This window comes from Haemaphysalis longicornis, unplaced genomic scaffold (genome assembly GCF_048455015.1).
Source record: "Haemaphysalis longicornis isolate Haplotype H1 unplaced genomic scaffold, Haemaphysalis longicornis Haplotype H1 scaffold_9, whole genome shotgun sequence".
Classification (NCBI taxonomy): Eukaryota; Metazoa; Arthropoda; class Arachnida; order Ixodida; family Ixodidae; genus Haemaphysalis; species Haemaphysalis longicornis.
In genome coordinates, this window is record NW_027526460.1 from 42659222 (window position 1) to 42684039 (window position 24818).

Here is a 24818-nt window from a genome sequence, read left to right on the forward strand (position 1 = left end):
GAAGCACACAAGTAGAAACTTTTTTTTTTATAAAATTAAAGGAAGCTCAAACCTGGTGTTATAAGATTTCACTGCTCTTCTGTCTCTGCCGCTGAAATTGGCGGCAGAGACAGAAGAGCAGTGATGCCATGCATTGGTGTGAGCTTCCTTTAATGTTTACCAACTCCTCATACATCTGCAGAGTGCACACGGCCGCTACACATGCCGTGGGCAGAGCGCACAGCGCGCGAGAGGTTGCGTGACACTATCGCATGGCATTCAGTGAGAACGCAGGGAGTAATCCCGCAGACGTGCTCAGCGAGTGCGTCTGTCTCCTCTCCTGTCTCTGCCTGGGCTTGTAGCTCAATCTAAGACGAGCTCTCGCTCCGTTTCTCCATTCATTCCAGGTTCGATTCCCGCCAATGCCAGTAACTTCTTTCATCTGTTCGCAGGAGTTTTCTGTTGACACCAACAGTCACAACAGAACCCCTGGTGGGTAGAGGTAAAAGGCTTCACTTTGAAATGGAGTTTCACGTGGCAGCGACAGCCCCTATCGCTACCACATGCTCTTTTAAGAGGGAAAAAAATATTGTCTGTGCAGCGTGGGAACGTGAATTCTGAGGGCTGTTCTGGGCCCCTGCACCAATTAGTGCTAGTTTACAGTACTAAAAAAGCAGCGCTTTTTTTCTCCCCTGAAATAAACACTTGTTAAGTGCGCCTAAGTCAGCTCATCACTGACTGCACAGACATAACATGCGTTGCAACCAATCATCACCAGGCTGAACGGTGTGCACGTTTGGCTTCAAGGCAAGGGTCACATTGCTAACACATACTCAGCCATAAAATAAGCATGCTGTTATCTAGAAAGGCCGTAGATTTGATACATTGCCAGGCCTGTTTTCCACTGAAACTGAAATCGCTGTTGTTTTGTAGATGTGTACTTGCCTTGTTTTATTCGTATATGTTCCATTTCCTCATGAGTACAGGTCTGTCGGACGCCGTCCCTCGCGTGCACATTTTCTCATTACCGCTTCCCTACGTTCCATTCTACCGTATACCACTCATCTATGTTGTGATCGCAGTGTTACTGTTTAGGTGGCTATTGCCGCATTTAAACCACCCCACCCCCTTTTTCCTTTCGTCTCCGTCTGCCAATCACGATGCCAGAGGGCACCGGCCACCTACGACCACCAGCTACAATCGCCATGTTTTTCTGCCGAAACAAGGAGCAACACCAAAGTTGAATTGTCACCTGTCACACCCTCACTTTTGTAAGCTCAGGGCAGCAAATGCAACTCTGAATAGGGCACTGCTACAGAAAATAGATGGAGAGGCAGATTTCTCTAGCAGTGTACAGTGTTGGAAAATTTGTTTGCGCTAACTTGGAGCTGGAAACTAGCCCCGCAGAGCTGGCGTTCATTGTACTTCCCCAAATGCTGCGTCACTCAGCCACATGCATTGCTCAATTCATCCAAAGACTTGCACTTGCAGATCTTGGACTCACCAGCCCGCCATATGTGCCTCGGGCCTAGATACAAGTCCCGTGGAATGTAAAAGAAGAAACTGGATCTGTGCTTTTCCCGTGCTAGCAACATGTAGGTTCTGTGCTATTATAGAAAACCTGAGTATTGCCTCACTGTACTGGGCCGACCTGGGCTGGGCTGTCCTGACCAACGGATTGACGTTTCGGCCCGAGTCCGGCCCGGGCCCCGAGTGAAAAGATAGTCGCGTGAGCGGCCTGAGCCCGTGCACACTTGCAGTGGCCACTATAGGATTTTAACTATACCTTGGCCCTGATGCAAACATGATCACGCACCCAGCCATAGCCTCCCGTTATAAAGGAGGCTATGACCCAGCAGACAACAAATAAAGCAGGAGAATCTGCACCCACTGCCCAGCACCCTTCGTGTTTTTCTTCCACATGCTGACAAGTGCACTTGCAGAGCCCAGGTTCATGGAGCAATGGTCCTATGCGTTTTGAAGTCTGTCAGCCTGGTAATTCTTGTAAATAAAGAGTTTTACATTTCCTCCCAATATGGCCACAACAGCTTGTCAGCATAGTAGTGGGTAGTACTTGCACTGTACTTTCCGGCACTAGCACTGGCAGAACACCATTTAGGCAATTTCCTTGTATTTGTTTTACATGGAAATGGGGCAGAACATCTCATTTTCAAGGCAAGTGTAGCCTATTAAAGGTCCGTCCCGTTGAATGGGTTTCAGACTAGAATCTCTGGTCTTTCATCGCTACAAGTATAATGCAAGGGAAAGTTAATGCTTTCCCTGGAAAAGAACTGTTCTTGATAAAGCCAGGCATGTCGCAGACTCTAGACAGAACTGCCACCAGTGTGGGTGTGATTAATGATTAGGAAGCACCCTACCAGAAGAGCAAGAACAACAACTTTATGACATGGTGCTCGTTAGTGATGACACTGCTACATGAGTTACAGGAGACTGGAGAAGAAAAAAAATGAGAATTCTCGCTTTATTGCTATGACAAGTAATGAAATTAAGTACACGGTTATGAAAACACGCAAAACCTTGGGAGAGAGATGTGGACATTCACTCCTGAAATGGGTGCGCTCAGAACCACCAGGACAAGACAGCTTTGTAAGTAGAAGACCACTGCCCATTCACACGCAACTCGAGAGCAGCAGCAGCAGTAGAGTCTGGCCAACCGCACGATGTGTTGTGGCTTCGTGTACAACTTTATTAAGTACACCAGTCTCGACGGAGAGTAATGTCCAATCCACGAAAAGTAAACAGAAAATTTTAGTTAATTAGGGGCATAGCTGCCAGTTAGTGAATGCAGATTGCATGGAACAATCATACATGACAAAAAAAAAGTGAGACTGTTCAAATCTCCAATGTGTAGAGTGGTTCCACTCAAACTGAAAATGTGGAGGAAAAAAAAAAGGCGACTTTGGCACTTGCGGTAATTTTCGCACGCGGAAACTGAATGCACGCACACTCCACTTCCGAAACTTGGCACATTCTCTTTCACGCCTCAAAAAACTTAATGAAGATTAAGAAGGAAAAGATACGCTGCTCGAATTAGTTGTACGAGATTCTTTCCCCCATGTCGAAAAAAAAACTACGTACTAGACGGTAAGGATCTAACGAAAACAAGCCTACAATCTCAAAAACATCGGTGTCCTTTCCAAGTTGCTACCAACTTGAACGAAACAAACGCTCGCACGCACAAATTAAGTAGTGTTGCTGGGAAAATCCAGGAGGAGAAAAAAATGCTGGCAAATGCGTGACCGAATGATACCACCACACACACAACAAATAAGTCAGCCTTGCATCAGAAAAAGCGGAGATCCACAGCATACAAGAATGCTGCGAGAGGCAAGCAGTCGAGTCCCCGTCTCCTGCTCATTGCTGCCTTCGAGTCATTCCACGCCAAAGTTTTTCAAAGTCCAAGACACAGCCTACAAGGCATTTCCCTCACAATGTGAGCAGAAGGGAACATGTAAAGGTATTCCCAGGGCCGGCCAACGAGGTAGAATCTGTCGTTCTCCTTTCCAGGCAAGCAGTCCAAACTAACATGAGAGCTGCCCTAACCTATTGCCTAACGAAACGTGGCAAGGCCGTAGCTGCAGAAGAAACAAACCTGAACAAAACAAGCTGTCGTTTTACTTTAAGATGCCAAGCAATGCCTCGCACTTTGCACCACACATTGTGACCGGTCCAATAAGTAGCTGCAGGACTCGACAAAAAATTTGCTGAGATACATCACGTTTCTGGTCACAACCTTGGAGCCTTAAGCAGCTCGAATGAATTTCCGCACCATTGCACTCCCTGCTCCTGCCTCAAACGCGACAGCAAAGCTTCTGGGGAGGCACACAAACAAGTTGTAGAACGAAAAAAAGAAAAAAAGCAACATAAGGTAAAATTAAAAATGGGCACATTATGTACAGAAATAACTTAAGTAGCTCAATGAAAATATACGGGTGACTCCGCAGGCATCCACACGCCAAGTAGGGCATATTTAACTCTGCGCCGACAGCTCACCCGACGTGGCGGAGAAACAAAAAAGAAGTACGATGAGTAACCTTTGTGTGCCCTCGACAAACACAAGCGAGTAACTGAAGTAACACTGGGACAATGCTCACACATACACAAAACTGCCACGGGCCAACGAGGGAAATAAAAGATCACCCACTAAGAACCTCGCTAACAGAGATTACTAACTTGTGACCATCATCCACAAAAAAGGCAGGTGCTGTTCATCCAGACGGGATGAATTTGTCAAAGGCAGCTGCTCATTTTAAGGCACTGAGATTCTTCGCAAGTAGAACGAGGGCCTGACAAAGCTATTGCACTAAGGTTTGAATGCTAGCCATGACTGGACAAATGCATCGCACTTCCATCACGCTACAGTCATAAAAGAAACAAAACAAAAGGTGCTCCACTTTTGAAGTCTAAAAAAACTAAACCATTCAAGGGGAAAAAAACTTTGCTAACCCCTACCATTGCAAGTTATCCTACAGAAGGAGCAATAAAATGCACAATGCCTCTACTGCTTTCTACCAAAGCATCTCGCGTACATCCATCAGAGCTAAAATATCTAACTGAAGCTGCCACAAACACGCACACACACAGAACTAGTGCTTGAAAATGCAAACGTGGGACCACAAAAAGAGAGAAAAAAAAAAATCGTGAATGTGAAAAGGCACATTGTGTGAAAGTTTGAACTTTTCGCGAAACTCGCGCAACACCTGGCGTTTTGTGGCCACTGCGGCTCATCACATAGAGAGATTGAGGAGTATTGTGGTGTGTAGGCCAGCTACCTAGACCAAGAAAAAAAAACGATGGTTGTATGTCTGCACCTGAGCGAACTCAGGAAAAAAGAATGATAAAGGGCCCAGGTACCCGATATGAAGGCTCCAAAGGCAAGACATCAGCTGAGCCAACATTCCCGAAGGCACTCCCCCCCCACACCTTAAGACAGGAGTTGTGGACTGTGGAAGCAAAAGTGCATGTGTGTCTAGCGGCTTCCTTCAAGGACAAAGAAAAAAGTGCAAAAGCAAGGGGTGTGCTTCGTCTCATGTGCATCAACCAGCCATTTAAAGCACAACTGGTATCACAGGTACCTGCATTTGTTTCTAAACTTTCCCAAGTACATTCTGCGAGCTACATTTCAGCTGCCAGATTAACAGTTGGTAAGAAAACCGCGGCGAACTGCTACTAATTCAGCTACGAACAGATGCAGGTACAGCCCGTACTTGAACTGAACTCAAGCCTAAGTCCAGTTGAATAACGGGGACAATTTTTTCCCCCTCCAATAAGCTTCGCAATTTGAATGTTCCAACAGCAGCAACATCTGAAGCTACTCTTCCTAAATAGACTGTGGGAGATAAAAGTGAATCAGCATTTTTTTAAACAATTGGTGCGCATTTGTTGCGAGCGAGAACAAACCAGTTGTGCCTGCAATGGCTGGTCACACTCACCGAACACAGAATGCAAGAAACAACAAAGCGCTAACACAGGTGCTAGAAGGGATTAAACAAAGATGAACAACGTGCCAAGAAGCGTCATCAACAGAAGGTAGCGCCGGACGTCGGTTTACCACCGCAGCCGCCGTTAGTCCGAGCACAGCCGAGCTTTGTTCCAAGGGTGTCAGTGGGTGGGGGGTTAGTGGTCTTCGTTTTGGCGGACGGAAGTTTGTGGTGGATGGAGTCTGGGTTAACAGAAGAAGAAGAAAAAAAAAAAAAAAAAAGAAAGCAGAGAAGGAGAGAGAGAAAAAAAAAGAAAGAAAAGACTGTTAGTGGTAGTTCTCATATGGCATGTATTAAAATGAAGAGACAAACCACACACACACATCTCATTAGTTCTAAAATTTGACAGACTGTTGCTCTAGTCCCTTCTTCGTAAGCTCTCGCAACTTTCGAGGTTATGAGGTCTTTTCACCACTACAGGTTTACGTGAAGGAATATACTACTAAAATGTTAGCCTTGCATTTCTAAAATCTGCTAGCCATCGTAAAACCTTATGCATAGAAAATTTCTGCAGCGCAAAAGTTGAGTAGGCTTTAGATGCTTGCTTCAAGTTCGTAAAGCATGGCAAGATTGTGTTAGAAATTCCTTTCTTTGCAGCGGCAAACTTCAAAGTGAACGCTCACAACCCAGGTTGAAGTACTTAAAGGCTATGCAGTTTAAATTTCGAAGGGCAGATTATGCCTTTACGATTCCAATATCTTGTTCATGACACTCAGTATTGCCGAAATAATGAGTAACCAGTGAGCTACTTTTAACTCCTCCAAGCGATTTGCCCTGCTAGCCTGGTTAGAACATAGCACACCCAGTATATTTTAGCGACAAGCCATCCAAAGCCTGCTCCTAACTTTCTTGCCATGGAAACGCTCTCACACAATGCCAAGATTATGCTGCTATGCCAAATCAGCAGCAACTGTGGTATAAATAAGCAAGAAGAAAGTAAAAAAAAAAAAAACAAGCGCCGCAAGTAAGATTCGGAGAAACAGAGGTGACTTTCTCCGAGAAGAAAAGGATTAATACACAAAAAAGAAGTGGTTGCTCTAGTGCATTAGTGCTTGCTGCAACAAGCCAGAATGAGGGTTCAGAAAGTATTATGCGATAATGAGTTAGTGCACCATATTCACTTGTACGATAGAAAGCGCAGCTGTAAAGGAGTGCCTCTAGCGCTCTCAGGCAGTCTCATCAGCCCCCTTACATGTTGTGTGGGGTTGGGAGGTGATAAAAAGCAGTGCGCGCATACTAGAAAACAAAAGGAGGTAAAAAAGTGAAGCACGCGCCTGTAGACAGGTAACAGTGCTCTGGGTGTACCCAGAGCGGGAAAAAATGAAGTCACAAAAGCTTACTTTGCAGCTTTAGAAGTCTATTTTATTCATTTTTTTCAAATATATAATATGTATAATATAATATAAATAATATCTTAACGAACCATATGTACAGTTTTTCGATCAAAAGAAAAAAAAAAAAGACACTGCTCAACACCCGTCAACACCGGTATGGAAGGAGGTTTAAAAAAAAAAAATTCACAAGATGCCTTGAGCAAGTAGCATACGTCAAGAGCAGCAGAAAAAGTTGAGCAATGTGCACTACTACAAGTGTGTCCACGTCAAACAAAAAAAGAGCAAGGGCCATGAACAGAATTACTAGAAGAAAAAAAACTACACCACCACTGCCGTCATCGTCCTTCCTAAAAAATGGCACAGCATTTTCAAGGCCCACTTTGTAAGAATAGCAATTGCTTTAAACAGAAAAAGAAAATAGCTAGAATGGGAGAAAAAAAAACCTGCTAAAGAAAACTGCAATGTGACACTATTTGAAGTGCTCCAGACTGCTTCCGAAAAGACAGAACTCAGCCATTAAATGGCAAAAAGAAAAGCTCTCGGATAAAATGTTCCAGCAATAAGCGCTGGCACCGACCATTTGCCCCTACCGTCGGCACGAGTGGTACAACCGCCCCTCATTTTGGCATTAAGGGGGACAGGAGGGGGACGCCAAACGAGAACACTATACAGACGCGACACAGGGCGGAAGCAGACAGAAAAAAAAGTACACAGTAGCAATGTCACCAACCTTGGGAAGGGGTTAGGCCCTTATTATAGAGACCCAATCCGCTGGTAAGGGTGCTCGCGCATCGCCAAATGGCGGCGCTGTTTTGCCGCCGCACCTGAGGAGTGGCAGTCGGGGGGGAAGAGGTTAAGGCACAGCGCACAGCACACCACACTCACCCACCCGGCCCCGAGGAGTACCCACGGGGCACTCGGTGGAGTGTCGCCCAGGAGCGAGATATCAAGCAGTCCACTGCACCAAGCTACGCAAACACACATAACCCTCAATTTCAAACCACCAAAGGCCTAAATGTGTCCCTGAAAGGTTCCTCCTATGGATTTAATCGCAAAGGTCGCGCGAGTATGCGGAAAGGAGTCCACCCGCAACTGGAAGGCCTGTTCGTGCGAGTCTTCTGCCTTGACTAGAACAACTGCAAACGCCATGAGAGCGCAATAACTGCAGGCCAAACAGCCCCACCAATGCAGCCAAGACCGTCCCCTACCGCCTACAAGATTTCCAAAACCCCCGACCTAATTCAAGAGCTCCTGAGAGACACCCCACTTGTGCCCTCACAAACACGACGAAAGGCAAGGGAAAAAACATCAGCCTCCTCTGTCAAGCACTCACACTTCACCCGTCATTCCTCACAGGCTCATCATACACTGAACCTACCAGGCAACAATTTTGCAATGCACGCATGTCGATATATATAAAAAAAGTTTGTAATATCGCTCACAAATCTGGACTGAAATGCATCCATGAGAGGGGCAGTGCTGAAGGGAAAAAAAAAAAAAAAAGCTTTTGAGATATAATAAATAAGGAAAAAAAGAATTTAAAGTGTGACGGAGGCCTTCCGAGTGCATGCGCGTGTATGTACACATCAATGCTCGTCTATCGCAACAAAAAACAGGATTTCCATTGTCTGTACACCGGCACACGCACTTATGTATAGTATCTACAAAGCCCCGCAAGCAAAGAAAAACTCGGTTTCTTGCTAGCAGTTCGTGGCAATCACCACTCCCAGTGCAGAGAAAGAGGGAGGGGGAACAATATGCAATTCATTCATCCAGGAAAAATGCAAAAGTTGGCAAAACAGACAAACCACTGTTCCTGGTCCCTGCACCTTAAGAACTCGGAAGTATATGTATATAAATATATACACGCGCCCCTGTGGAGATACAGAATCACCCCCACAACTTTACGCCGCTTAAAACTGGATGCAAGGGACAAGGAGAGAAACAGTAAACATACGCGAGAAATGCCCCTTTATGTGTGCTCGAAACCGGTTGAAAAAAAAAAAAAGACACCTAGTTGGAATGTCTGTCCCTGAAGCACCTCTAGATGGCAGGTAAAGCCAACAAGTTCCCGCACGCCCTCCCACACAAGCCTTCAAAGAAAATGGAATGATCCTTCTGGGAGTATCACTTCATTTGGATTTTCCCCAAGTTCTCCCGTACAGCAACGCTGCAGCCCCTTTCCCACATAAGCTATGGTTCGGGACAAATTAAAAAAAGGCGCCAGGTACCCCCCTCCCGAGATGACCATGTGCAAACTTTTCAACGATGCTGCACCAAGACACATAAAAAGCACCGGCATTTGACAGTAACGCTGTCTACAGCAGTTTTTATACATTAGCCTCTGTTGTGCTGTGAATCATTTTTGCATGGTTGCTTTCAGTTGGCTCCAGCAAGCATTCGCAGATAAAAATTCAGCACCCAAGAAGAAAAAAAAAAAGGGTTTTTCTTTTTCAAAATTACCTTCAGGCCTCAGAACGGGTAACTAGATTGCAGCATAATCCACAAAAAAGTGTGCGTTCACTTTCGCTACCTAACTGTTTATCCCCATGAGTGGCAGGACAGTAAAGGTTCCGGACCAAGTGAACCCAGCGCCGTCTAAGATCCCGTTAACTCCATTTCAGTACACCCCTATCCGTCCTCTCCAACTCAAGAATCTCAAAACACACATGCTCAAAAAAAGCATAAATAACAACAACAACAGGAAGATAAACCCAAAAGGGGAGAAGCAATAAACAAGGAAGAAGGGGAATCTAATGAAGCAGCCTCTACATATCCCACGAACTAGCAGCAAGCTTTACGCCCGTCCACACATCTGATGTGCAAGGAGACGCCGGCCCGCAACAAGCAGCTTTTTTTTTTTTTTTTCTCGCAACCTGGCACTCGCCAAAAGGGCGCAAAACGTCAGAGCAAGAGTGCCCCATTATAACACACACACACACAGAGACAAAAGAGAAACGCAGGCCGCCACAAATAAGCAACCAGCTGGCGCTCTGGGAGTCCAGACAGTAGACATTCCTCAGCTAGGGACACGGGGGTATATAAAGGGGGGAGGGGAGGAGGAGTAGCCGCACTCATCGTCCAAACAACCCACCGGCCGGGGAGTGGTCTGGGGCGTACTCGGCGAGCAGCGGCGAGGTCAGTGCGGCGTACTGGTGGTAGTCGGGGTACGCCGCGTAGAGTAAGCCGGCCTCGGTGGGCGCGATGAGGGGCGGGGGCGGGCCCGAGCCGTTCAGCAAGGCACTGGGGGGCCCCATGGGGAGACCGCGCGGGGAGAGGATCAGGGGAGCCCCCAGCGGTGCCGAGGGTCCGCGCAGGGGGGAGGCCAGCGCCACAGGCGGCGGGGGGCCACCGGCCGCCATCAGCCGCTGAGCGTCGGCCGCTGACAGGGCCAGACCCATGGCCGTCGGAGCTGCGCACACGGCGGGGGAAAGAGGGAGGGAGAGGAGGAAGGTGTCAACCGCGAGGTGCACGGGGCGACCGAGGTTGGCGGGCATTTACCTGCAAGACTGAATGTGGCCTTAGCAAAGGGGCTGTTCTCAAAAGCGAGACCTGGGTGAGAGAGGCACCAGGCCCTTCCTTAGGCACTTGCATAGAGGCTAGGCGGCACTACACAGACACGGCAGGGCACTGGCGCATGCAGCAAGCACTGTCAGGGAGAAGAGAGCACTGGAGAAAAAGCCCCGGGGCTGCGGAACGGCAGGGAGCCACTCAATGCGCTTCAAACAATGCAGACACGTACCGTATCTACCCAGACACAAGCAGACACGGACCCTTTTCCAAACCCTGGTTTCTTTTGAAAGCACTCAAGGATTCACTGGGGTTGCCAATAACTTCCCTCTGCTCACTTTGAAGAGACTGAACTATGCCACCAAGCATTCAGCATTTTCTGAGCTTGGCAGAAACAGAAAAGCCCGCTGAAATTTGCCAAATATTCGGCATTTATCGGAGTTTATTTTCCCAAATCGGAATATTTGCACTGAATTTTAATTTAAATTTTAAGTCTAATTTTAAAGAAGTGCTCAAACATAAATGCACCCTAAACACAGCAATCAATTTTAACGATAAAGGCCAACCTCCATGCAGGGAAATCCGACGGCGGAGTTCGTGCGGCGGCCACCGAGAATCTACGCGACGCACAGTTTTCGTCGACCCAACCTTCATGCGATGGGAAGCGGTGAACAAGTGGTGAACAAGCGGTGAACGCCAGCGAACAAGCGGTGAACGCCGCAGACCAGCGAGCTGCTTGCATCCAGGTTGCCAGATGGCAAATCCAAAACGAGATGCACGTGAACCTATCCCTACTTTTAAGTTGTCTTAAAAAAAGAGGCTATGGACTAATAAAACTTCATATGAACGACCTAACTAATATTTGTCTATTGTGAGGGTGGTGTTCCTTTGAAATTGGCGTCGTAGTTAGCACAAAGACATTACCAACTCCCAACAATGAGTAAAACTGTGTTGGGCGTTTGCTTGTTAGCTTTGCAGCTACTTTTAAGTTTTGTGCTCTGAACTTCACTGCATAGACCACCAATTGTTCCATTTCAGCTACACTTTTACCCATCGTGTTACTGTGGCACTTTTCTGGCAGTTTCCTGGGCGCGGTGTTCACGAGAAAAGAGTCGCAAGAGTCCTACACGGGGGGGGGGGGGGGGAAAAGGGAGACTCGAAAGGAGAGTGCTTTTTGGCTGCTCAGTGCGCAGGCGCTCTGCGCAGACAAGAAGTAGAAAGCTGTGATTGGCTGCAGCTTCAAAATACAGTTTGACGCTTCCGGTCACGTTCGCCGCCGCGCGTCTGATATCTATCCCACGCAGATCGCCAGCGAACAAGTTTTCAGGCGTCGTTCGCCGCATGTTCGCTGACATTTCGCTGCATGGAGGTCAGCCTTAACAAAATACTTGCAATACAAGACTGCATAAATGTTAGCGCAAAGATGTCCACTCTGAAATGAGGCAATAAATGACTCCTCTAAGGCCAGAGGCATTGCAGAGAGAACTAGGGAGAAAACAAATACAAAATAGGCTAGTGCAGCAATAGAAAAAGCAATGAAATGTTAATAAGTTACTGACTATACAATACAATAAAGGAAACAAGTTAGCGCATTGGTGAAGATAACCAACGTCAGCTGAAAGCACTTGCAGTATGAAAACTGTCGACTATAAAATGTTGGCTCCTAACATGCGTAAAAGCTTTTGTAATAAACACATGCACAGCCAACGTTTAGCACTGCTACCTACCCAGATTAATAGCAAAGACGATTCCCTCCCAACATTAGCACCGAAGAATGGGAGGGCTCAAAGCGAACGCGCAGTGGGAGAGAACTGACCATTGCAGAGCCTGTAGCCTTCCGCAGTCCCAATAGCCAGCAAACTTGTCATTGAGTTCCCATATGTCGTCACTGTCAACAAGCGCCAGCTTAAACAACGTCTCACAAATCTGATCATCATCATCATCATCATCCCTTTCGTCTACTTCAGTTGATCTTTAAGGAAAGTCAACCAAACATAGCAACTGGCACCAGCTTTGGATCTAAATGTTTTAAATCTGGGGGAGTGGGCCTACACACTGAAGCTACAACTATGCAATGAGGAGCGATGCAATTAAAACCACCCAAAATCTCGACACCGCCATTTTTTTTTCGCCTACGCCCCAAAAATGATCGCCACAGAAATAGGAGCAGTGCGGTAGCCTTCTGAATGCCGATTCTGAAACACGCTCCATTCAAGCCTGCTGTGCAAAAAAATTCACAAGGGTGCGAAATGCTGGAACGCGACTAAGTGCTCCACGAATTGGCAGAAATTTGCCCAGGTGTGCGCCACGCGTCACTATTACACGCCTCTTCATAGTTTTTCAGACCTGGTTTCTGGATAAACAACAAGTGCCAAAACTTGCAAAAGCAGTGACAAATGCGTTTAACATGTGGTTCACTATTTTGTTTGAAGTAATGAAATGAGTGCGATATATGCAGTCACTTTGAAGTAAGAGCTCCACAGTACGCTGCTTGCGTGCTGCTTGTGTGCAGAGTTCACAACTCTGCACACAAGCAGCATACCTGAGCCGAGACTGTGCCTCCGTTTCCCACGGCTCAGCTCACCCGATTATGTATCTGCCCATAGCTGCTGCTGCCTAGCAGAAATTTTACTCGTCTGCACTGCATTTGAATAGATACGGCACATCACACAGCAAGGGCACCGACAGCCTCCAGACTTCTGAGTCGATTGAAAGGGGCCATGCAGACAAAACAAGTTTGGTTCATTCGAAAGATTGCCTCGTTAGAATCATACCGACACCACTTAACGTAATATGCACAGCTGTGCGATTGGCTGAGGCTGGCAAAAAGCAAACCCAAGTTAGGCAGGGCTTATCAGCTTGCAGAACGGGCTATTTTCGCTTAAATGTAATGCATATTCAATTCATAGCAGTAAGAATGGTGGGCTAAACAATGGAAGTTACGAAGTACCGATGCGTACTGCTGCCAGTACTGTGCGCACTATGCATGTTCTCGCTTCACAGCAGTGCGGCGCATTGGGGTTGTCTCGCACAACACTGGCAGATTGGCGTAAGCAACTGTCTTATGTGACCCTGTTTGTTCAACATATCCCATGTTTTACGAAACGATTACTACCCGATTGATTGATTTATTGCAAGGTTTTAACGCACAGAGGCCACGCAGGTGATGAAGCGCACCGTAGTGGAGGGCTCCGGATTAATGCCGACCACCTGCGGATCTGTAACGCGTGCCGAAATCTCGAACACAGGCGTTTTGTGCTTTTCGCCTCCATCAGAAAAGCGGCTGCCACGGCCAGAAATCAAGCCCGCGTCCTTTGGCTCAGCAGCACAATGCCTTAGCCACTGAGCCATCGCGGCGGGGAAATGATTACTAGCTTCCCTAACAAAAAACAAGGTGCTAATATGGTCGAAAACAAAGCAAAGGCGGAGGGTGGTCCTACACACTATGGTGGCGCCATCTAGGAGGACTGACGGTAAACAAGGCGTTCCGGAGTACGCTGCCGGAGTACAGCGCACTTGAAGTACGCTTGAAGACCCTTCCTTGTTGCGTCATGGCAGACGTCACGAAACACACGATTTGGCGAATTACAAATTGTCGTGCACACGAATTAATTCCTCAGTGAATAAAGCACCATTTGCTCCTGGAAAAGCGCTGAGGGCTCTATAAAACACCAAATCTTTCAAATAATACGAACTTGTACTTTTGTCTGCACGGCCCCTTTAAGGTTTCTAAAACAGACATGCACGCAAATAAGTAAATGCTCAAAGCCATTTCAGAAAGGCAGGCTATCAAGAAGTGCCAGAACATGGCCACACAGTCCGAACGGCTCCAGCGAACAGCAAACTTTCCCCCCAAAGGTGCTCCAACAGCGCGACACAAAAGCCAGGCACAATTTTTGGGCAGCCCAAGGTATTCGAATGTCTCTGAAGAAGCACCACAGTCCGCTCAATAATGCATGCACTGTTCCCAACTTCATACAAGAATGCGAATGCAGCAAAGCCACACACACAACACTCAAAGTGCACAAGAGGCAGGCTAGACGGAAAAAAAAAAGAGTAGAGTGGAGGAGGAAAAAGGCAGGGTTTTCACTCACTGGCTCCCTTGGCACTGCTGTCCCTGTAGGTGCCATTTATGATGGCCAGTTCCATCAGCTGCCTCTTCTTGAGTTCATCTTCTCCCTCCGTCTGGCAAAGGGGAAACGCTCAAAAACACTACTCTCCCGCGAGAGAGAAAAAAGAGAAGCCACCCCTGCACCCCCTTGAGAGGAAGAGGGTGGGGGAAGAGCGCACTAGGCTCGAAGCACTCACAACGGGCACGAGCAGCTTGCGGACCTCGTCCACTGCCTTCTGCAGCTTCACCTCAGCCCTGTTGTTGGAGTCCTCGACGGTGATGAGGACGTGGAGGTCGTCGTTGAGGTGCTCCCAGTTGGGCTTGCCCCTGTTCATGTCCTCCTATGGGGCAGCAAGGGCGCGATTAGACACGTCCCCGTCTACCACAGACCCACTTCCAGTATGAGCCCGCAGGCACTCGATACTTCAATGCCACTGCATCTTGGCAACTTCGTTAGATTATTAAGCCTGCAGAAACAGCCGCTTTGCAGAGGTCCTTAACTGTACACTCCGTCCAGCAACCATCACCGATACCCCTGCCACACGGTAAATTTAATGTCATTCCCATTGACTGTCATTCGTTCGACTTATTGCCATTTCCCTGACGCGCTGCTACACGGCCAAAATTAATGTAATTTGCAAGTGATGGCAGATGCGATATATTTTAGTAAGCACTTCAATATTTGCGAAAACTGAGCGAAAAGAACTTAAGCACCTTTAATGCACTTTTGAATGCACTTTAATAAGCTGGTGCCCACCACGGCGGCTGAGGCTGGGCCAGTAGCGAGACTAGCAGTTTTATTTTTTACAACTCTATTCGGCTTGTTTCGTATGAATAAAGCGACTGAAAATTATACCCATGTAAAAATATAATGCTACTGATGCTTTAGTAATCTGTTTTGGGTGGGCATTCCCATCGAGTCTCTCGTGTCGAGATAATATATTTGCTGGCAGAATGCAGTCAAATTGGTTCCGCTAACTCATTCAGGCCCTAAGGTCATTTTGATCGAATGTCATTACATTTTCTCGTGTGGCAGCAAACAAATGTCATTTTGAAGTACAGTCGAACACGGATATATCGAACACGGTTATATCGAATTATTGTCTATATCGAACTCATAAATTATCCCCTTGAAAAGTCTGTGTAAAAGTATAGGAATTCGTACGTTTATATCGAACCGTATTTTTCCCTACATTGGGTATATCGAACGCCGCGCGAGCTGGAAGGTGCGCTTCGGCGGTCGCTGCACCCCCGATTAAGGTTGAGGAGGATGTAAGGAATACTAATCCCCCCTACCGGAACGAATTTGCGTTGCCCAGTCGGGCCCCCCTACCGGCCGCCGTAGCGTTAGCGGACGGAGCCCGGTATGCTAAATCTCTCTAGGCACACAAGCCCGAACGCTGGGAAAAATGTGGCAGTGCGAGGTATAGGGATGCCCTGACTAGGGGCCATACATATGATGACAGGCGCTTGGAACGGCATGAAGAAGGAGACCGTGGCCAACTGCTTCCGGAAAGCAGGCTTTGTGACGGCCGAACTTTCCGAAGCTTGCGTAGACGGTGACGACGACGACGAGTGCATGGGCGACACGTTTCGTGAGTTGTCATCCCTTTTCCCGGCTGCTGTTCCAGCCGGAGTGTCTGCCGACGACTTCGTGAACGCTGACACCAATGTTCAGGCTGTTGCGAGCCTCGGTGACGAGGATATCGTGGCTGCGGTCGCAGGAGCCCAGGCCGATAGCTCGAGTGGCGAAGATCGTCCGGACGAGGAGGCGGCTACACGATCGTACTCCGTGGGTGAAGTGGCCGCTGCGTTCAGCTTGATTCGCCGTTGTTGCGACGACATGGAAGGAACTGGGCTGTCGCACCTGGACAGGCTCGAGAAGATCGAGATCAGCGTCTTTAATTTCATCTCCAGGACGAAGAAGCAGGCCAAGATCAGCGATTTTTTTTTCACGGAAATAAAGCGTCCTGTTGCGTCGTGAGTGCGGAATTAGTTGTCATTCATGAATGCGCCGATCGGTAAGTGATCGTCCGCCATAGGTGAGGTCTCAGAGCCCATATTTTTTATATCGAATTTTTTATATATCGAACTATTTCGCGATCCCCTTGGAGTTCGATATATCCGTGTTCGACTGTAGCGACATTTGGTGGGATGACATTAAATTTGCCACGTGGCAGGGGTATCAATATCAAACCCATCAATGTTCTCGAGTTTACATATAGGCACTACACAAAAAGACCCCTCGCTTATCAGATAAACCAACGCACTTTACTGTGCGGCCGTGGTGACCACTTAGGAGATACAGCTGCAATTGTGCCAGCAGTGTAGGATAACAAAGCAGTCAAGAGAACGCCTTTTATGCTATTGCATCCCATACACCAAACAGCATGCTGCTTGTACAGTGTGTTAATAACAGCGCATGCAGCAGTAGGTTTTGATTTTGCGTGCACAAGCCACGAGTGCCAGTAGCCCCCAGTGTTAGCAGCAGGATTCAAAGTAGTAACGCATGGACACTGCACACAGATTTGTCCACATGTTCCCCAATCTGTCAGGAAGTCCCATGCAAACATCACAGAACACCATCTGTTGTTAGACAGGCTGCAGTGTTAGAGGAAGAGCACCCTGGTATAAGGAACGAGGAATACTCACTTCACCCCTGTACATGAAAGCATGGAAGGAGAGCACACGACCGTTAGCCGCTAGCACAGGCAAAGCTGCCACTTCGCATCACACAATGGCAGAGAGGGTAAGCACAGTATGGTGCAAGCTGGGCAAGACATGAGGACTTACTCAACACTATTTGAAGTAATCAGTCAATCAAGCACGTTTTCACAATACCTGCAGCGGTACTGCTTAGTATTTCTCGCATACAAACACTGCAGTTAGAGCACATTAGGTTGAGCAAGATGTTATGCGGATATCGAAAGGCATCAAGGGGCCAAAATTGTAAACAGAAGTGCTCCATCTACGTATTCAGCGCAATGAGTGAAGCTTAGTATATCCAACACTAAACAAGGGCTTTTCATAACTGGCAGCCTGTCAATGGTCAGGACAGTGGTTTAAGACTGTTGGAAAAAATTAAAAAAAAAAAAAAAAAAAACTCATCTGCCCTTCACTGTGTGAAGGATGAGCAGCGAAGATCAAGCAACGATAAGCATTAATCGGAGCACAGACACGGAAGTGCACGACATACAAAGCACGTCTGCTTGTAATTTGCGATTGAGCATACTTCCTAGTTAACCAGCTGAACGATACTTGCAAGGACTAGAGTTATTCTAGTGGACAAACATGGGGCTGTCCGTTTCAGTTCCACAGAAGCCCACATATTCCCATTACACTGGAATTCCACAATATTTAGAACTTCACTGTGGACTACACAATCAAGAAAAGCAGATGAAACTCGGCACATGAAAGCAGTCTTAGCGGCTCGTTGCCATAATTTTGGGGGGGGATAGTTCAGTAAAACAAGGGTTACAGCATTTCCTGTAACCATACTCTCTATGTAGATGGGTCATGTATTGACAGCTGATGGGATGTTTACAGCTGTAAATGAAACTCCATGTAACGACAGAGTCATGTTAGGGGCCAATCGTTACAGAGTCATGTTAGGGGCCAATTTTAGTACGATTTTTTTCGCGATGCCTACATTAAATTGAGAGCCACAGAGCATTCGCGAGAAACTGGAGGTGAACGATCTTTCATGATGCGAAGCGTAGACACTGCTGAAGGGTAGCTATACGCAGCTGTGCTCTAAAATTGAGGAAAATCGGTCTCCTCTCGCAAGTGAAGAGAGACCGAGCGCTTACCTTTTTTTTATCCCTCATGGAGCCCTTGCCCCGGACCATAATCTTGCAGCCAGTCTCCTGTTCAAGCTGCTTTGCAGTCATGCCCCGAGGGCCCAAGATTCTGCCTACAAAATTGTACTGTAAGGAGAGAGAGGGGGAGGGAGCAGCCATCCAAATGAAGACCACAGTCATAGCACTAAACTCTAGTGTGGAATGCAGAGCACTCTGTAGAGAAACAGCCAAACACAGATATTCAGACTGACTGCTTCCACTGCGCAGTTTTGACATCTTTGAAATTTCTTCCATACATTGTGTATTTCGTACATAGCCTATCAATCATATCAACCTACGTTCCTAGCCCAACAAGTTTGATATGTATGGGTTGAACTGGACAACTACAGTAAGCCTCTGTTCAAATCTGCGTTACCAGTGAAACTACCAGTACAAATGAACAGATCCACTATACTCCGTTCTACAGGTGAGTATTATACATAGCTTGCACATGACACTACAGCCCTTTCTTGTGACCCACTTCCAGCTTTTTTTAAACTTCCCAGAGATAAAAGCACGAGATAACCGAGCAGCCTTTCACCGTGTTTGTGGTACACAAACGTGGTAGCTATGGTAACGTCAGTGCAAGCCATCTATCGGCTTAAATTCCATTTGACAGCAGCTCGTATGCAGATACCACAATACTGCCAGAAATGCAAGCCAGGCTAGGGCTTCAGTTCCTCAGAATTATGCAAGCAGACATGGCAAATAGCTTCAGACTATGATGTTTCGAAGAGTGAGGAAAGTGCCCAATTTAAGGTGTGGGAGAAAAAAATGCTGGTAAACCAAAGGCTCAATCCTTGACAATGACCTTGGCACCACAGAATCACTCCCTCTTATGTACTCTTGACAAGCCACTTCAGAAAGCACTTCATATTATCTTATCAGGTCTTATGTATACACTCTGGGACACCTGGTTTTGCTTTCTACCAAGGGTATCTATCTGAAAGCAGGTGAACAAGCTAACAAGATTCCTATTGTAAGCAAATTTGGCTCAAACAGATGTTTAGTGGGTGAAGTTTACCACAACAAAACTACTGCTGTACGGAGTACATTGGGTTTGTTTTGTATACCTAAATTGACAGGAAATGTCAAGGAGGTTAGCATTACAATCACTGTATTGCAGGAAGAACACTGGCACAAGGACCACAGCACATCGAAGTGTGAAAAATCATGAGGAGGGAAGGCCACTCACATCTGGGTGTTCCTTTACAGGCACGTAGACTTTTTCAGACCGGCTTACAGGCGGTCCTATGCCATCGGGAAGCACCAAGGGCTCTTTTTTCATGCCATTTATTTGGAACAGCGATGACCGGACCTTGCTGATCTCTGCATTGAATACAAAGCAATCGGCTTGCAACTGCTTTTTTCAAAACGAAAAGCTGTTTAACATAAGCTGCTTATTACAGTGGGCTGTACTGACGCTAATAACAGGAAATATGGCCATTCTCTCGCAATGTGTGTGGCTGCAAGTTTTTATTGCCTGATCAGAATCGGAAGCAAGTTCATGCAAGCATAAATGGCCAGCTTGGGAATAAAAGAAACGCGCAACGCAAAGTAGATCGCAGTAGTGAAGTTCCAGCCATGACAGACTGGAGGTAAAATTTGCGGGTAGCTAGCCAAAACGCTGAAGATGATCAGAAGTAAAGAAAAAACGACGGTCGCTACGATGGAATAACTGTTCACGACTTCCAGCTTCAATCCAGACTTGACGTGTCCGTCGTTCATGCAAGCCCTGTGACGTTGCTTAATTAAGGTAGTGTAGTGCTAATACTATTCCAAGGGGGTCCATTTTGTAATTGCGTTTGAACAGCGGTTATCAAAGCGCTAACGCTAAGTCCCGCGCAAATCTGCTAACATAATGAAGGAAACTCAAACTTGTGGACAATTTTCAGCACAAACTAAAGTGAGAAAGCGCCGACGCAGGTTAGTATCTCAAGCTCGGCAGATTCGATCGAGCAACTAACGAAAAGTAAGCAGCCAGCTACGCCGATAGCTTCCATCCAAACCACACGACCAAAAAAGGCGGCTCTAAACAGTACGCGTAGAAGGAAAAACGCTTTCATTCATTCAGACGTTCATATGCGCCGCGTCCCACGGGGTTTTGCGTCGGGCGAACCCCGGCTGCATCTGCTGCAAGCCTGCGCCTGGACGGTCACGCTTGAAAAGACAAGCACGCGCACCTGTCAGCGGAGTACCTGACTGTCCGCACCATCGGCGCGCCGTCAGACGCGGAAATGGACCCTAGCTTCCGCTCGATCTGTCAGTAGAAGATAAAACGGTGAAGTCGGAATAATGAAAAGAATCCACAAAACCTGCAAGCCGTTCGTATCATCGACGGAAATACTGTCTTTGGATGCTGGGCCGGCGGCTAATTTTAGCCGGCTCCGACGTCGCGATAGGCGTGAAAGCTTACACCAAGCTACTCGAACGGAGCAGAGAACTTGCTGATAAGCCGATTTCCCTAGTTTCAATCCTCCACGGTACAGAAACACGAGACCCTCAAGGCAAACTGACGGCGACGCAACCTGTTCTCGGCGCTTCACAGCACAACCAAAGCCCGTGAAACGGGCTTCTCCGCAACAGGTGCATTGACAATCACATACCCGCTCGGTGCAGCACGAGATGCTTTCTACGCTACTGCAAGAGCCACAGAACAGAGAGACGTCGTTCGCGTCGTATCTGGAGTTCTCTCTTACCTACGAGTCCAACAAAACCGGGAAATCCACAAGGCATCCGACACATTCCGGGATGCGCCCGGCGGGCAGACTACGGTGCAGCAGAGAAATCCAACATGGCGTCACTTGTCAGTAGGCTTACAGGCGTCGGAATGCGCTTCATTTCTGTGTCGGTACGACGAGCACCAGCCTCGCGAAGCAGGGAACTAACCACACAAGGCCGCGGCTACCAGTCGCCGCCACCGAAACCACAGGGGAGCACCAGCGCATAGCAGACCAGCGGCATTGAGTCCGAACTGACAAGGGGCGGAACGGCATTCCTTCACACACCTAGCCGAACAATCTCCACACGACTTCCAGAAATCTTCACTCGACGGCTTCTTCTGGGTGCAGCAGCGGACGTGAACGAATGGGCACGGACTGCGACGCTCGAGCCGTACTCGTCGCCTAAGCCTAAGGCCGGCCGCACACCACGGGACCATGGTCGGTGCAGCGGGTCAAACTCACCTTCGTCCAAAAGCCTCTCCAAGTGGATGAAAACGTTGGGGAACGCTGCAAGTTGCTTCTTGTCCTTGAGCAGCTGTGCGAGGTAGTCGGCTATGCTCTGCGTGTTGTTGTTGGAGTTTTCACCCATGGCGCTGTGTGGCTGGCCGAGGACTGCGAAAGAAGGGTGCTGCGCCGACGAGCCTCCAGCCTTTCTGCCCTGCGCTTAATCTACTAGCCAAACTCGTCGATTGACCTTCCAAGGAACCCAACGCGCAGGCGCGCGGGGGAAGGTCCATTCCGCGCGCGGGGGGAGGCCCCCATCCGAGGAGGAGAGACGCCCCCTTCCTCCTCGCCCTTTTCGGCCCTGGCAGCGCTGCCGGCGGCACGCATGACTCGTCGTGTCTCGCGGCAGCGCCCTTCTTCCTTGGCCCATGCGGCACATGGCTCGAAAATAACGCCCGCCAGCGGCTGCGTCATGCGACTTGAGCACGCGGCAGGGGCCACATCTTCCGTTAACCAGTAATAAGTTCCGGAGTGATTGGAAAAGTTGACAGAGGTTAACTGCGGTACTGCGTCGGGGCCCCGAAGTGGCAGGTTGTCGTGGCTTGCGGAGAAGTCCCCGCAGCCGCGCAATCGTGTTGGTGATGACGACTTTTCATTCACGGGGGCGAGCCGGCGAGAAAGGAAGACACCGGAGAATGAAAGCGAACCTTCTAGCGCCTCGGCCAGCACGCATACGTTGGCGCAGCTACTTGGTGCTCGTCCAACGCGCTTTCGCGCAACGCTGTTACGTTCTTTGCGAACAATTGTAGCGCGCGGCAAGGGTCGTAGGTCTTGGCAAGCCGTAGGCACACTCGTCCTTCTCGTAGATACTACCACAGTCCGTCAATGCTTTTCCTCTGATACTACCCTTATCGATGATTTAAATACTGAAAAGTACTCGTACTGGAGCAAAATAAATTTCGCATTGTATATGCAGGGCGGCCACAAATCTTGCCAAGGGGTGGCAGACCGTTGCGGGTACTAAGACACCGGAAAGCTAATTATTGCCTTTGAAACATTGAACAAGTAAAAACAGGCAATGAATTGTGTATGAATAAGCAAGACTTTGCAGATATTTGAGACAAGTATTCAATTAGCCTTCGCACCGTAACGATGTTAGTAATGGTGAAAGTAAGCTCTTCACAGATTCTACCGCGAAGAATGGGGGGCACGTGTTTTTTCTCTCAACAGCTCTGCAAACGCCCGTCAATGGCCATGAACGTAGTGTTTGGTTGTTAACATAGACACTTATGCGTTAAACACTGTCAAAAATGCGTTAGGGAACCCCCGTGGTAGCTTTCTTACGAGGTTGGTTTGTGCTTTGCAATGCTTTTGTGTAGGCGAAAGTGTGGGGCTGCATCTGCGCTAGCGCCGCTGAAGAAAACTGTATTTAGTTAGGAAGTTTTGCTTTAATAAACAGCTGTAACAGTGTGCTTATTCTCTTTGTGCAGCCTCTCTTACCACTGGTTTTCACTTTTGAAAACTTAACATAGCGCATGTATATTTTTTACTCCCTTGTATACTCGTATGAGATGGGCTTGGTTCCTAAGCGCACAGTGGTTGAAGGAGAACGAAACTTGATGGATGAGTGGGTAGAATGCGAGTTATGGGATGCACATATATTTTTCTTTGCTATGTGCAATTATACTTCATTTGTAATATGTATACGCTTCCAGAAGGTGGCTTATCTGTTCTTTGATAAATGTAGCATTGTCATTACCACTTGCGGAGGTAATTCGGTTTGTGCTCCACAAAAAGTCTGATAAGCGGTGTACTCGTTCAGCGAAGGCAGCGCGCTTTGAGGCGGTGTGGCTCGGCGGTGGAACAACTTGTCCCCAAAAACAACTGAAAACCCTCTGCGCACATGACAGCACACTGAAGGCACCATACTCAGGCGCATACGACACAAAATAGTCCTGCATGGGCGAAAATGCGTATGGCATGTAGCATTGGAGAATGTGCGTATACATTAGCTAAAGACGACTACTGACAAAACGTGAAGCGCAGGCAGTGAACGGAGGGCCCTGTATGCTTCACGGGTAGGACAGCACAGTTTCTTACATCTCTTTGCTCAGCGACTGATGTCGCCTCCCGTATTCGAAATGAAAAAAAAAAAAAAAAACCAACTTTTACTCATTCACACAGCGAAGCGTCACCGCACCGCAGGAGAGGGCTACGGATTAATTTAGGTTAGTCTTTCACGTGAGCCGGAATCTCCGCACACTGGCCTTTTCCGTACCACCTCCGTCATAAAAATCGATGACCAAATGTACGAACCAAATGTACAGTGAAGCGAAACGACACTGATGGGCCGTCTTCAGGGATGGTATCGAATTCAGACCCGTTGAAAGCAATGCTGCGGTGTCGGTATAAAGTACTCTCACCGAGTGCGTCGAACCATGTTTTCACTTCGTACTTCTTCACATACTCTGCCACACAGGTTGGCTTCGCCATTAATCGGCGCTTTAGGTGCGCATTGATAACAAATTCATTACCAGGGTCAACACGGTGGACGTTTGCTCAAGTAAATTAAATTTTCCCGTGTTCCACTGATCGCGCTTTACTGAGTCTCGATCTCGTTAGTGTTGCTTCTTAGAACCACCTAAGATGGGCGCCCCATAAATTAAGGACTACAACCTACATCACGTGTATTAGACCGATTAGACCTGTGCCATGCAGTGGGCTTAAGAATGATGATGATGATGATGATGATGATGGCGGTGATGATGATGATGATGATGATGACGGTGGTGGTGGTGGTGGTGCCAACAGTTTTTCCTTCGTGCTAAAGTGCTTGTTGCAGGACACTTTGAGCAGGAGTATTCCTTTCCAGAGATGGAATCCCCACAAGCCAAATCTTTAAATAAGACAGCAGCAAAACCATTGTTACACCAACAAATCGACGTCAAGGAATTAGCCCGGGTTCGCCAGGACATGCTTTTCTTATAAAAGTGACAAAGAAGCAAAAAAATAAAAATAAAATAACGATAGATCCTGATAACCCTCTCAGAGTACGAAGAGATAGGCTTCGCACGTAAACAAAAATTTACACACCCAGAGAACGCTATCTAAGCCTCTCGCTCAGGCATCAAGTAAAGTAAGCCGCGGCCCTTTTTTAGGACGGTAGAAAAAGAGGGGGCTAGCATGCGTAATATAGAATCGTGCCAGTGAAGTACATGGTATGCAACTGGTGCTTGTATCTGAAGTTAAGTTCTGAACAACGCTGGTACAGAGCCATGGCGTGACGATGTTCAACCATGGGTAAGATACGGCGCGTTATCTGGCACAGACGCGTGCACTGAGTATGGTTCTCCGCAATACCATACCAAAGAAGAAAA

The 24818-nt window shown here is 47.6% G+C and overlaps 1 protein-coding gene across 4 annotated transcripts; it reads right to left on the minus strand.

Annotated features, from left to right (window-relative positions):
* Positions 1–2443: 2443 nt before the first annotated feature.
* On the minus strand, positions 2444–21741 carry How (protein held out wings). 4 transcript variants are annotated; one of them, XM_077683097.1, is made up of 10 exons: positions 21460–21741; positions 19470–19603; positions 18245–18361; positions 14633–14776; positions 14419–14509; positions 12141–12212; positions 10316–10366; positions 9909–10226; positions 7545–7638; positions 2444–5662 (listed from the first exon to the last, which is right to left on the minus strand). In XM_077683097.1, the coding sequence occupies exons 1-9, from the start codon at positions 21584–21586 to the stop codon at positions 7568–7570; spliced, it is 1125 nt and encodes a 374-aa protein (XP_077539223.1). In that variant the 5' UTR covers positions 21587–21741; the 3' UTR covers positions 2444–5662; positions 7545–7567. The 4 variants fall into 4 exon arrangements, with proteins under 4 accessions (XP_077539223.1, XP_077539222.1, XP_077539225.1 ...); XM_077683096.1 differs by lacking the exon at positions 2444–5662 and having other exon boundaries at positions 6821–7638; positions 21460–21740; XM_077683099.1 differs by lacking the exons at positions 2444–5662; positions 12141–12212 and having other exon boundaries at positions 6821–7638; positions 21460–21732.
* Between the last annotated feature and the right edge of the window lie 3077 nt (positions 21742–24818).

Bases quoted from the DNA above. Each gene is read 5' to 3' on its own strand.
- How (XM_077683097.1), bottom strand. From the start codon at position 21,586: ATGGGTGAAAACTCCAACAACAACACGCAGAGCATAGCCGACTACCTC. The intron at 19,604-21,459 runs GTGAGTTTGACC...TATTCAATGCAG, and splicing joins GGAGAGGCTTTTGGACGAAG to AGATCAGCAAGGTCCGGTCA. The intron at 7,639-9,908 runs GTGGGTTGTTTG...GCCACTCCTCAG, and splicing joins CCCAGACCACTCCCCGGCCG to GTGCGGCGGCAAAACAGCGC.